The sequence below is a fragment of the Pteronotus mesoamericanus genome, unplaced genomic scaffold (genome assembly GCF_021234165.1).
Source record: "Pteronotus mesoamericanus isolate MK-2021 breed Mesoamerican mustached bat unplaced genomic scaffold, CSHL_Meso_final contig_164, whole genome shotgun sequence".
Lineage (NCBI taxonomy): Eukaryota > Metazoa > Chordata > Mammalia > Chiroptera > Mormoopidae > Pteronotus > Pteronotus mesoamericanus.
Genome location: NW_026555065.1, coordinates 1,876,428 through 1,889,241, shown reverse-complemented (window position 1 = coordinate 1,889,241; position 12,814 = coordinate 1,876,428). Strand labels below are relative to the sequence as shown.

General features: G+C 35.3%; 1 protein-coding gene across 7 annotated transcripts in view; it reads left to right on the top strand.

Annotated features, from left to right (window-relative positions):
• Nucleotides 1-12,814, top strand: part of MAP2K5 (mitogen-activated protein kinase kinase 5) — a 249,028-nt gene that overhangs the window by 104,597 nt on the left and 131,617 nt on the right. For all 7 annotated transcript variants that reach the window (XM_054565240.1, XM_054565238.1, XM_054565237.1 and 4 more), the window contains exons 12-13: nucleotides 5,830-5,891; nucleotides 11,495-11,543. In XM_054565240.1, coding sequence (XP_054421215.1) covers nucleotides 5,830-5,891; nucleotides 11,495-11,543 — 111 coding nt within the window. The remainder of the gene's footprint in view (nucleotides 1-5,829; nucleotides 5,892-11,494; nucleotides 11,544-12,814) is intronic.

Sequence of the window (12,814 nt, the reverse complement as noted above, 5' to 3'; positions counted from 1 at the left end):
TCAGTTGGCACCTGTTGCCTATTACCAGGATAAGTCCAAGCACTGGGTTGAACAATGCTTTACTCACATTTAAAAAAGAGAGAGAAAGATCAGCTTCAGTAGTGAGTGTCAGTCGATGGCCATTGGCAGCTTCCTCCCTGGTAGCCTATGCAGAGCCCTGGGCCTGTCCACACCCCTATTGTGCTGGGCACTCCCACCATACTCCTTTGGAGTCAGAAATGCTGAAAGCTGGGCACATGCCTGAGGATCATTGATACACACATTTAAGCAAGACAAAGGAGTACACATTGAGCCTGAACAGGGAAAGATATTCCCAAACAAGGAGATAAGTCCAGCACAGGCTATGTGGGCTCTTTCTCTTAGTGAGCAAGTGTTCCAGGCCCGATGCTCATTCCACTGTGGCCTAGGGAGGTTTGAAAGACTGTGCACATAAAACTCTTTCTTAACAGTTTTTTTTTTAATTGTAGTATAATACATGTGACATAATTTACCCTGTTAACCATTTTAAGTGTAGTTCAAAAGCATTCAGTACATTCACACTGTTGTGCACCCACCATCACCATTGATCTCTAGAACTCTCTTCATCTTTCAGAACTGAAACTCTATACCCATTAAACAATAACTCTTCATTGAATTCATGTTTAATTTTAATTAGAGTGTTTAATTCAAATTAGAATGTTTTCTGTAAGACTTTAGGTCTTTCATGTTCCTCTAGTTCTCCATTACTACCTTCTTTTACGTTAAATATTTTCTAATATATTGTTTACATTCTCTTGTCTTTTCTTTGACTATATTTTTTGAGTTCTATTTTTGGTTTCTCTAGAGATTTCAATGAACATTTTAACTTGTAACCACATATTTCAGATTAATACCAACTTCTTTTCAATATTGTACAAAAAGACTGCTTTTGTATAGCTCTGTTTCTTCCCCATCTTTGAACAGTCTTATGCATGTGCATGTCCTAGATTCCTAAGAATTTGTCAGAGCTTTTCAAAGCCTCTGTGGACAACTTATTCCCCAGCTTTTTCCTTTAATGTTTTTGGTTTGCTGTTGTTTAACTCAGCTGTTATCTACCACCTCAGTCAGTTACAAAGTTAATCAATTGCTGCTTATTATTTTCAACAAATGCCCCAAAGGAAAAAGCTCTCTGTACTAGGCAAGCTCCAAGTCAGGTGGAATAAAGACAGAATTGCAAGTGGTGTCTTCCAGAGGGGTGATGTGACATGCCTTCTCATTAAGTCAAAACTAAATCTACTGAGAGACACCCAAATACACCTGAGGATATATGTACATGTATTTGGATTACCATCATGGGAATAAATTGTTTTCCCAAAAACCCATGTTGCAAAGAAAGAAAGCGTTTTTTACTTTTTCAATTAGCAAACACAGAGTTTCTTCTCAAAGTTTTGCTTATGGGTTCAGATTTCAATTTTGTTATTATAAATAATAATTATGGTCATTTTAGGGAAAATGTTGCTGCTTGTTCATTTTTGTGTTTATCCTACATGAAAGACTCTACTTTCTATTTTAGACCCTGTAATAGGATCAGCACAGACCTTACCTCATGAGTCCTTTTGGTCCAGTTACATGAAGATAATAGCCCTGATTCATCAACATGTGGTTGTTTGGCAGCTGAGAATGGATTTTGCTAATCTCTCAGCACTCTTGCTCCTGGTTCCCATAGTGGGTAGTGGCATACAATGAAATGATGGGCTAAGGATGATCTGAAGCCAGGGAACACTGGGAAAAGACAGCTCACAGGTAGCAAACCAGTGACTTTGGAATCATGAGTGAACAGTTCGAACCAGCTTTGCCACAGATAAGTGAGTTTCTAAATGCCCAGAATACCAACATCTCAGCTAAGATTAGACTATCTCTCTGAGTATATGAGATCTGTCCAGAAAGTATCCATCCATGTAATACGAAAAATAAATTTACTGAAGAAGATAGTAGATACAAGAAACATTGTACGTAGCACAGTGACGCCTCAGTCCCCTCAAAGTAGGCACCTTGAGACCTGACACAGCTCTCCCAGCATCTCTTCCACTGTTCAAAACACTCTGCAAAATCCTTTGTGTGAATTGCCATCTGTTGCCCCATCGTATTTTCCTGAATCTCATCAGCGGTCTGAAACCTCTTCCCTTCCAAAGGTGGTTTTAGTTTTGGGAAAAGCCAGAAGTTGCAGGGCACCAAATCAGGGCTGTGGAGGGATTGAGTCACCTGGGTGATATTTTGCCAAAACACTCTACATGAGACGTGATGCATGAGTGAGCATGTTGTGATGAAGCTGTCGATCACCAATTGCCCATAGCTGCAGCCATTTTCCTTGTGTTACATCTCTCAACTGACGAAGAACATTGAGTACTCCATATTAACTGTTTGCTCTGGACGGGTGTACTCATGATGGACAACCCCTTCCCAATCAAAAAGCACAATTAACGTGGTCTTGATCTTGCTGCGACTCTGCCACATCTTTGGATGTAAGAACGGGCAAATTCCATTGGGATGACTAGGCCTTCATTTCCAGAACATAGCCATAGACTCACAGTTCATCTCTGGTTATGACCTTCTTGAGGAAATCTGGTTTATTGGTAGCAGTCTGAATCAGTTCATTAGCAACTGCAGCACAGTGCTCCTTCTGCTGTGGTAGCAGAAGCCATGGAATGAATTTTGCCAAGACACGTTTCACGCCAAGATCCTTCATCAAAGTCCCAGACACAGTAGTTTTTGAAGTCCCCAGATCAGCTTTTAGTCCTCTCACTGTCAGTTGCCAATCTTCATTGATTGCAGCCCATACACATTCACCATTCTTAGGTGTTCTGCTTGTTGCAGGCCTTCCAGAAAGTGATTCACTTTTGACAGATTCTTGACCACCTTTGAAGTATTTGTGCCACACTTGTATTTGTGCTGCACTCAATGCATTTTCCCCGAAAGCCTTCTGAATCATCCAAATAGTTTCCACAGAGGAATGTTCAAGCTTAACACAAAATTTGATGCAGATTCATTGCTCTACTCACTCAATCATTTTGAATGCAGTGGCCACACAGTACACATGCTCACTCAATGGCATCTACCACCCCCACTGACTAGTTCGGTGAGGTTGTCATTGGTCATACATGCACATCGCAATCTACTCTCCTTGGCTGCCAGGTTAAATGAACGTCATGCAAACCATTCTCATTACATTAACAATGGCTGGACTTTCTCCAGACAGACCAGACTGGTATGTCATAATATCACATTGTAGTGAGACTAAACTGTAAATAGTTTACCTGTGATTCCCAAGCTATGTGATGTTACAGGGAAACGTTTTAGACCTTTGCAATTTGAGGAGTTCAAAGGCTCAGATCTCTTCTGAGCTCTGCTTTCAACTGACTCATGGTCATGGCTAGAATACTCACTCCTCTAGGACTCAGTTTCCTCCACCTGTCAAATAAAGTCATTGCACTGATCTTTAATGCCCTTCCAGCATGAATGTTTGATGACTTGATGAGTCTAAAAATTGCCTTTAGGGAATAGGCCTACAGGATAGAAATTACAGTAAAACTGGGTAAAAATTTAACTGAAAATCTTCTGCCATTGTTACCCTAATAAGAGTTATTTAACTGCACAAAGAGAACTCATCAGGCTCAAAAGGGACTCTTAATTCTGAACGGATCTGCTACATATTTTTTATTTTATTTATGTATTTAGCCTCTGACAGTTATCTCTAATAAGTATGTCAAGGACAGGATGAATCTGCAATGACACAAAGCCAGGGGTAAATATTTACCAGTATCCATGGCTAAGGAAAGTGGGATGTAACAGAGAGTAAGTGGATATTTACAAAAGCCAGTGAACTACCTCAAAACAAAATTCTCTTTTCACTTGTTCTACTGATAATGGTAGTAATATAATCTTTGGCTTTTTGTTTAGCTTGTTGAATATTGTCCATTTAACTAATTATAATTAAGCCCTGATTTACATGCTATGTAAAAATAAATATCCTCTTACGAGTTACCCGTATATGTGAGTGAATTTACATCTCCTAGTTTTGAGCCACTTAAGCTGTTCACTCTTTAAGGGATTGGTGCAGTAAACTGCATTTATCAGTATTCCAAATACCAACACATGAAGCTTGATCTTCTTGAGATTGTTCATCCTTGCAACTGCCAATTCCTCTGAAAGATCAATGAGAACATAAAATTTTTTCCTACCCTACTTTAACTTTTATTGCATCTATAATAAAAATGCTATTTTAGTAAATAAAGATGGTTCAGCTCATTGCAGAAGTGTGTTTTTTTATTTTCTCCCCAGTAGTATCCAGAGCTAAAGCTTTTAGTCACACTGGTTTTCCAACGTCTTGTCAGAATCTAGAAACTGCAAGGCAAAGTTACCTAAAGAAATGATCATTTTCCTGCTTTAAACAGGATAAATATAAAATCAGTAGCTTTATTTTTATATATTTTTACAGAAAAAATTATTTAATTTTTAAATGATGTTCAGCTTTAGAAAACCTTGACATATGAAATGTTTCTTTTTGCAAAATAGACTTAATTGCATTTCAATAGAATAACATCTTTAGTGCTAATCCTTTGTGAAGTATATTTTTTAATCATCTGGCAGTAAAGTTGTTAAATATGAATTTTTAGCCCTTAAGAGAAACAAATTATTTCTCAAATATCATGGGTGATTCCATTGTAAATCGAAATATTACCTCTCAACTTAAAGGAAAGCTATTACATATTGTTAAAACAGTTCTCATGTAATCACATCATTAATATAAGTTAGTAGTGGTTTTTTGCATATCTTCCTAAATTTAATAAGCATACCCAAATTTATACTTTCAAGTGAATTTTGCTTTCTTTAAAATAGTTGTCTAGGAAAGTTATGCTGTTATTTCAGTGATGTTATTGGTGCTGTAAATGGTTTGCAGTCGCTTCATTTTAAACTGCTTTGAGAGCAACTGTACCTAGCCGGTGAAATTAATGGTGATTTTTATTTATTCATTTATCAGATATCTATTGAATATCTATTATTTGCTAGTTGTGCTAACTTCTAGTTTGATGAAAATTAAAAACAAACAAACAACATGGCCCTTGCCTTTATTATGTTCATAATCTTGTGGTTTTGATTTTTAGAAACTGCTAAAAGCAGAACTGGTTGAGGGTGTTAGTGAATAACACTTAAGTGAAAAATGTTATGATATAGGAGATTGTTTTTTCTTTTTTATCCCATAAAGTGGTTTTCAAAGTGTTATCAAAGAGAATTTCGAAAAAACAAAAACAAAACCCATTTTGAACTGAGATACTATCTTTGGAATAGATTGCTTGTCTTGGTAACTAATTGGAAGGGTAATGTTCATTTAGATGTTAACATTAGTACTTCATTAGATTTTGTGTATATTTTGGACCTTATTTTCACCAACTTTTGTTTTTTAAATTTTGTTGTTTAAATTTTTGTGAAAATTTAAGATAGAGTTCTGGTTTCCATTTGAGAAAACTGTTACACAGGCAGATACCTAAGTGTAATTGTCCTATTGATCTTCAGTTTTGTGTATGTATTTAAATTTACATAAAGTACAGATTCTTAGCCTGTCCTTGACTGGTTTTCTTCAGTATTTGTGTGTATATGATTATACACTTGGGAATAAAATGGAAGTATCTAGTTATGCTTCATCTAGAAGTGTGATTATGTTATAAATAAAATTGGACAAAAACCAATTTTACCCCAGACATTTAATGCATAAGATGAGAAAAAAATTTTCTTGCAGTGAATACACAGAGGAGAGGCCCGGTGCACTGTTCTAGTAATTTCATTTGTAGTAACACAGCATGTTTGTCTCTACAGGGGGATCTTTGGATGTATACAGAAAAATTCCAGAGCACGTCCTTGGAAGGATTGCAGTAGCTGTGAGTACATGGCTTCAACCTAATGAAAGCTGGCTGATTTCATCTCTAGTCAAGTCTTATTCTCCTCATATCCTCAGGATGTTCTTTTTTTCCTTCAATTCCTATTGACAATGAAGGTCTTCTTCACCTTCTCTTCTTATTGTTTTTGTGCGTTCTTCTTTTCACAGGCCAACCCACAGTAATTACATAGTCACATAAGATCTTTCAGGCTCATAGGTACTCTCACCTGTTCCAGTTTCTTGTGTTTGCGGAGACCTTAGTGCTCTTGCTGACCAGTAAAATTTCCATGTTCGTCAGAAAGCAAGCTTGCTTTTGGATATTTTATAATTGTAGGCATATTAGAAAATACTTTTTAAGTCTAAATTATTAAAATAAAACAGTGTGTAGGAAAATACGACTTTATTCTTAAAGATATTTGCAGTTTTTATTTTCTTGGGTTTTCATTGTTTTCACCCACTACATCTAGGATTATTTTCTGTCGGATTAAAAGCAGTTTTCCTATTTTCTATATTCACTAATAAACTGATTGAATACTAAACTAAATTACAATATAAGTCCCAGATCTCAAATTTGGAATAAATGTGGGTTAAACAATGTCTAAGAGAAGACATGGGGTGGTGTAATAGTAAACAATTGCTAAACTAAAGGCACTCTAATAACGTAAGCAGTTTAATGCAGAACAAAGTGATTATACATACCATGTACCATTTAATTAAATGGCTGATTTTCACATCCATTATACATCAGACTGTCAACTCAAATCCTTTAATCCAACATGGACACTTATTTAGTTTTAGTTCATTGTAATTCACAGCTTTCCTTTTTTCTTTCTAATTATTAGTGTGAACTGCCCAGGGTGATGAGAACTTTCTTTTCTGATGCTATTGCTGTTAAGTAGCTTCTAATCTACATGTTTAGGCAGATTAGTTTAGTATGAAATTTGAGTACTTAAATCACTATTTTAGATGAAAATAAAAATGTTTCCTTTCCTCTTTTTTTAATCTCGGGAGGAATGAATTCTTTGTGGCTTTTGGCAGTTCTTGGCTCTAATGTTTAATAACACGTATAATAAAAGGGGGAAAAGGCAAGGATACCAACTGAAAATGAAAAAAGTATATGAGTTCTATATACTCAATTATCTCTTGAACCTGGCTAAAATAGGAACCCGCCTCCTGCAGTAGAGAAGCAGGTCCTTCCTGGACTTCATAAATCTTACCTTCCTCTGTGCAGGGCACCTACACAGAGGCCAGTGGTGTTTTCAGTTCTGCTGGAGTGGGGAGCCTGTGAGTCAATAGAGTCAGGAAAAAAATAATAATAGTAATCCAGTTTCAAATACAGGGCTTACCTATTGGGTAATTGAATATAAGACAAAAATTATTTTAGTGAAAGGCATTTAAAATAAGTGCTCGCCCAAAGCATTGTTTACATTTGCCCTTACGTTTTTAAAAATTAGGAGGGGTTTTTTTTTCTTTCTTTCTAGAATGTATCCAATTGCTCCAACTTTTATGGCTCATCAGGTCATAGTAATGAAAACTGCCTGTGGCCAGAGTAGGAAAAATGCTTTTGATAATTTTGCTCTTCATCTGCCACTTTTTATAAACTCTGCTGGGGCCTAAGCTTGTGTAATGCCTGCAAAGTGTATTTTTTAGTGCATTTTGAGGAGGCTATAAACTTGGACAATCCTTTGTTGCAACTGACAAAAACCAATGGAAGAATTACCAAAGTAGGACTGGCGAATTGATGGGTTCTAGGCCATGGTTAGTAAAGTAAATGTCCTTTTAGCCTGACTGGGTTCCTGGTATCCTTGATTATCTCTCCTCTGGTGTTCTGAAGACAGCTTCAGCATCGTTCCCGTTAGTTCTCTCAGTGAGGTCAAGAAACCACAATAGGCAGACACTGTTTTCATATTGGAATCAACAGAATTAGTAGAGAAGAGGGAAATAGGTGTACAGTGAATACTTTCTTGTGCCAATCATTGATAAATGTTTTACACACAAATATTGCTATTCAGTCTAAACAGCAACTCTGCAAAAAAATGTAGATTATTGTACATATTTTATACATGTATAAGGTGAGGCTTAGAAAAGTTAAGTAATTTGCCCAGAGTTACCATATAACTAGTGAGTAATAATTTGAGCTGAGGGCTGTTTGACTCCAGGCCTCATGTTCTTTCATCCTGCTTTCCTAAAAGAATGAGAAAAAAGAAGAGGAAGGAGTGAAAGGGAGAACAAAGTTAAAGAGAAAAAAAACAAAGAAGTACATGAATGAGAGAATAATGGAATAACACATACTGTCGCCTCAGATTCTTTTCATGTCTTATTAGAACCATGTCAAGGCATCTCTCCCTCCACAAATTAACTTTATTTTTCAGAGATCCAAGATTCATTATAGGATAGACCCCTGTCAGCCTTTATGATATGTTGTTCAAATTTTCTCTTGTAGGACGTATGGCAAGAGAATATTTTTCCCAGAAAAAGAAATCCACATGAACTATCTGAATTCAGCTTTCCAGCTTGCTCCATGATTTTTATTCACTTTCCATTTGAATTTGGTCTCCTTTCTGTCCAAATGCCTTTCTGTCTTCCCTGGCGTCTAACACATTATAGTTTTCCTCTCATTTCTGAAGCAGTGACATTGTATACTCTATTTTGAGTGCTCATGTTGATTGAAGTTGTCCCTGAAAGGATGTGCACTTGACATGTCAAGGAGTGAGTGATTGACAGCAGATATAAGTACTTTTAGTGTCAAGGTTTTGTCAAGCCATTGTTGTGAAACCTAGCCTACTGAATACCAATAATACCCTCTAGATTTTCAGTCAACAGATTTCCAGCTCCCGCTATCTTGATTCTCATATACTTAGAAAGGAAAATGTAGTCTGTTTTTACAAAGTTGGAAAAATAATAATTTTTTTGAATCTCTAATAAAATTTGTAATTTTAGCTATCTTTAATGGGAAAGTATTATAATATGTACCCAAGCTTATAATTGCGAAGTTTAACCCTACTTCCAGAACTCAGAAGATGATCACTTACATGCTAAATAAGATGACCTTGTTCTACTACTCAGAAAGAAAACTGTATTATTGATGGTATTTTTGATAAGCATGTAAGGAAATATTTTTGTCCTGTTTCCTCCTTTTGTGTTAAAGTTATCATAAATACTATTTTAGTATTTTCCTTTTTTACTATCTTACTGTTTAGAAAAATGTGTGTTTTATTGTAATGCCACTTATCCTAAACCCCAGAAGAAATCGTTTGCTATAAAAATGTATTCTGTTCTCTTAAAATAGACAAATATTATGGAATTGGCTATACTGTGTTAGGAAATCTTTCGGGAGTACATTCCACTCTATGAGAACAATTAAAATATGTTAGCTTCTGCTCAGCATTAGTTGATAGAGATTTTATCATCTTCTAGGTCTTTAGTATTTGGAAATGGGGTTTCTCCCTTTGCATTTCTACTTTTAATATTACTCTTAATCTTTCTTGATCAACTTAAACCCTTGTATATTTAGCCCCCAATCCTCTAGTCATCATTTCAAGAAATATAATTCACTTAGTAATTTCTCATAATGGTAGCTTTTCTTGTTTTATAGTCCTGACCCATCTAAAATTTCTTAATAATGATAGGTACTTTTAAATTCTTATAATACGTTTGAGTTGTAGGTGTTTATTTATTGTATATAATACCTAATTATGAATAGTCAACCATGAAATTGGCAAGCCCACACTTGTGTGTACAGAGTTAGTGGGTGTAAATAAAAATATGTGCATTTCTATATAAAGATTTTTAAAGCTTTAAATGATTAAATTTCCCACATAGAAGATAGCACTTGTATGTACCTATGGTAGTAGAAATACCTTCTCTTTTTTTTTTTTTTTCAGTATCTTATTTGACTAATTATTTGTTAACTGAATTTATTGGGGTGACGTAAGTTAATAAAATTATACAGGTTTCAGATATACAATTCTACAGTACATCATCTGTGTATTGTATTGTGTGTTTACTACCCCATGACTAATTATTCTTAACTCAGGCTGTTAAATTTTGAAACCTAAATCTAATTCAGATGTTTATCTTCTCACTTTATTTCCTTGGCTTGCTTTTTCAGTATTGTCTACATGATTCCACACTTACTTGCATCAGCCAAATGAGCTACTTTGTTATTTCTTACCCCAATATCATTTAAAACATTTTTGGGAAACTTTTTATTTTGAAATTATTTTAAGCTTTCAGAAAAATTGTGAAAATAATACAAAGAATCCCCATAGATGCTTCACTCAGACTCCACTATTGTTACCCACTTTTCATACAGACACACACACACACAGCTGACCCTTGAACAACACAGGGTTTTAGGGACACTAACCATTGTGTAGACAAAAATCTATGTATAACTTAAGTTGGCCCTTCATCTATATGGATTTTCAACTGCAGATCAAAAATACGACATATTTTGCCTTAAACATTTGAGAATAAGTTGTAACCATTATGACCCTTTATCCCAAACTACTTCAGGTGTATATTTCCTAATAACAAGGACATTCTCTTAGATTATCACTGTATACTTATCAAAACTAGGAAATTAGCATGGATACATTACTGTTATCTAATCAATATTCCTTATTCAGATTTTGTCAATTGTCCAATAATACCTTTATAGACCAAAAGAAAAAAATGTCTGGTTCAGCATCCAGTCTAGGGTTATGCATTGCATTTAGCTGTCATGTCTTTTTAGTCTCTCTTAATCTAGAAAAATGTCTCAGTGTTTGTTTTTCCTGACCTTGATATTTTTGAAGAGTACACTACCCTAACACTTTGATTTTATATTCTTACTTTAGCAGAACACTTTCTCCTCTTTTTTCACGTCAGTTACTCAAAGCCCTGGTGGTAAAGCCTTCCTGACGACTGGCAGGAAAAGTGGTCTCTTTTTTACCCCATTGCCTTAGTTAGCTAACTTTTTAAAAATGTCCTTCCCCGCTTTTTTTATTTTGGTCATAAATGTCATGACTTCTGGAAAAAATTTTTATACAGAAGTATAGAAAAATAAAAATGAAGATCTTTGTCCCTTTTTCCTGTCCCTCTCCACTAAGAACTTAGAGATGTTCTTCCTGGTCATTTTATGCACGTAAACTTAATTCTTTCATTTCTCATACCTTATCTTCAGAACATTGAAAGTTTAGTAAAAGAAGGGACCTGAAGTTTATACATCTGGCATTCTCACAGAACCTGGCACAGAAGTGGGAGATGCTTATTGGTTGACAGAGTTTTAAAGGAACAATTATGGTTGAGCCCTGACCAGCAAGACTTAGTGGCTTGGGCATCATCCTGCAAAGCAGAGTGTTGCCGGTTCAGTTCCCAGTCCAGACCCATTCCTGGGTTGCAGGCCAGATCCCCTGTTGCGGGCATGTGAGAGGCAATTGATTGATGTTTCTCTTGCACACTGATGTTTGTCTCCCTCTCTTTCTCCTTCCCCCTACCGCCTCTCTGAAAATAAATAAAATACTTTTTAAAAAGAATTATGGTTGATAAGCTTATATGTTTAAATGCACAAAGTTCCTTATAAAAACCATCATTGTATTGTTTTCTCTTTCTCAACTTTAGGTTGTGAAAGGCCTTACCTATTTGTGGAGTTTAAAGATTTTACATAGAGGTATGTACTGAGCTTACAAATTTTGACTTAATTTGAGGTGGGGTGGGGAGCTCTTCAGATCCCTTGATTTTTAAAGTGACTAAGTGATGTGATATTTAAGCCAGCTGATTAATTTGGTAGTCAAAGAAGTTAATTTTTCTTATTTTCTCACTCAAATGCTCTGATTTAGATTATAAACCTGGTATTATGTTTTTGTGGATAATACTTACCAAATAGGTAAAAAGGTATTTCATATTATCTCAGAATCACAGGATCTTATTTTTCTTGCTTAACTCTTGTTAATGCAAAACCTTCACTTCTATACAATTGCATCCCTTCTTTTTGACATTTCAGATATCATCATATGCAGTTTCTTAAGAGCTTGCTTCACATATCTTGAAAGTGAAACTTTAAATAAGGAATTGGTGAAAGCATCAGAAATTACTCTCTTAGTCTATTTACAGAACACGTGAGGAGAATAATAGGATAACTGTTAAATGTTGCAAAAGGAACCTCCCTTTGCATTTTTTAATGTTCCCAAAATGTCTGAATTTGTTTGGAACAAGTTAATAAGTGAGATACAAATTATAACAAAGCAACTTCAGGGCCTAATGTTACTAACAGTACTATTTAATTTTCCACATCTGCTCAGCCTAGCTTAATGCACATTTGGGGAATGCAACAGCATACACATTAGATGTGATTAAAGGAAGTGTTTTTTTTGTTTGTTTGTTTTTTGTTTTCTTTTAAAGAAAAGGTATAAACTATGAGAGAGAGAAAACAACTGATGTCTTTAATTTTAGTGCCACATCTGTCACTAAAGATTGTTTTCTGTTATGGTGGTTTTCATATCTAGTGATTCCAATTTCTTCTTAATTCCTCCTTCCTTTTTTGAATAGGATATGCTTAATTTGACAAAGTATCGGTTCAGTTCTTTGGTTCGGAGGTATTTATGCTGATTAAATGGAATCATAAAGCAATTTTTTCTTTAAAGCCAGTCCACTCTATTTCGAGAGTATAGTTGGTACAAAATGTAAGTGTAGGGAGGGAGAGTCAGTATTACTCTTCCTGGGTGTGAATAAGCATGTAAATACATCTGATGGGTGGGAGAAAAATGGAGCATTTTCACCACCAGGATGAAAAGAAATGGTATTTAACATAGTATGACTTATATTGCTTCTATTCCCCATATTCCCACCTCCACACACTCACCAACTCATAGAGTGGTTATAGTCACTTTAATAGGCATTAACACAGTAGTCAATTCTTGTCATTTTATTGATTTTTATGGT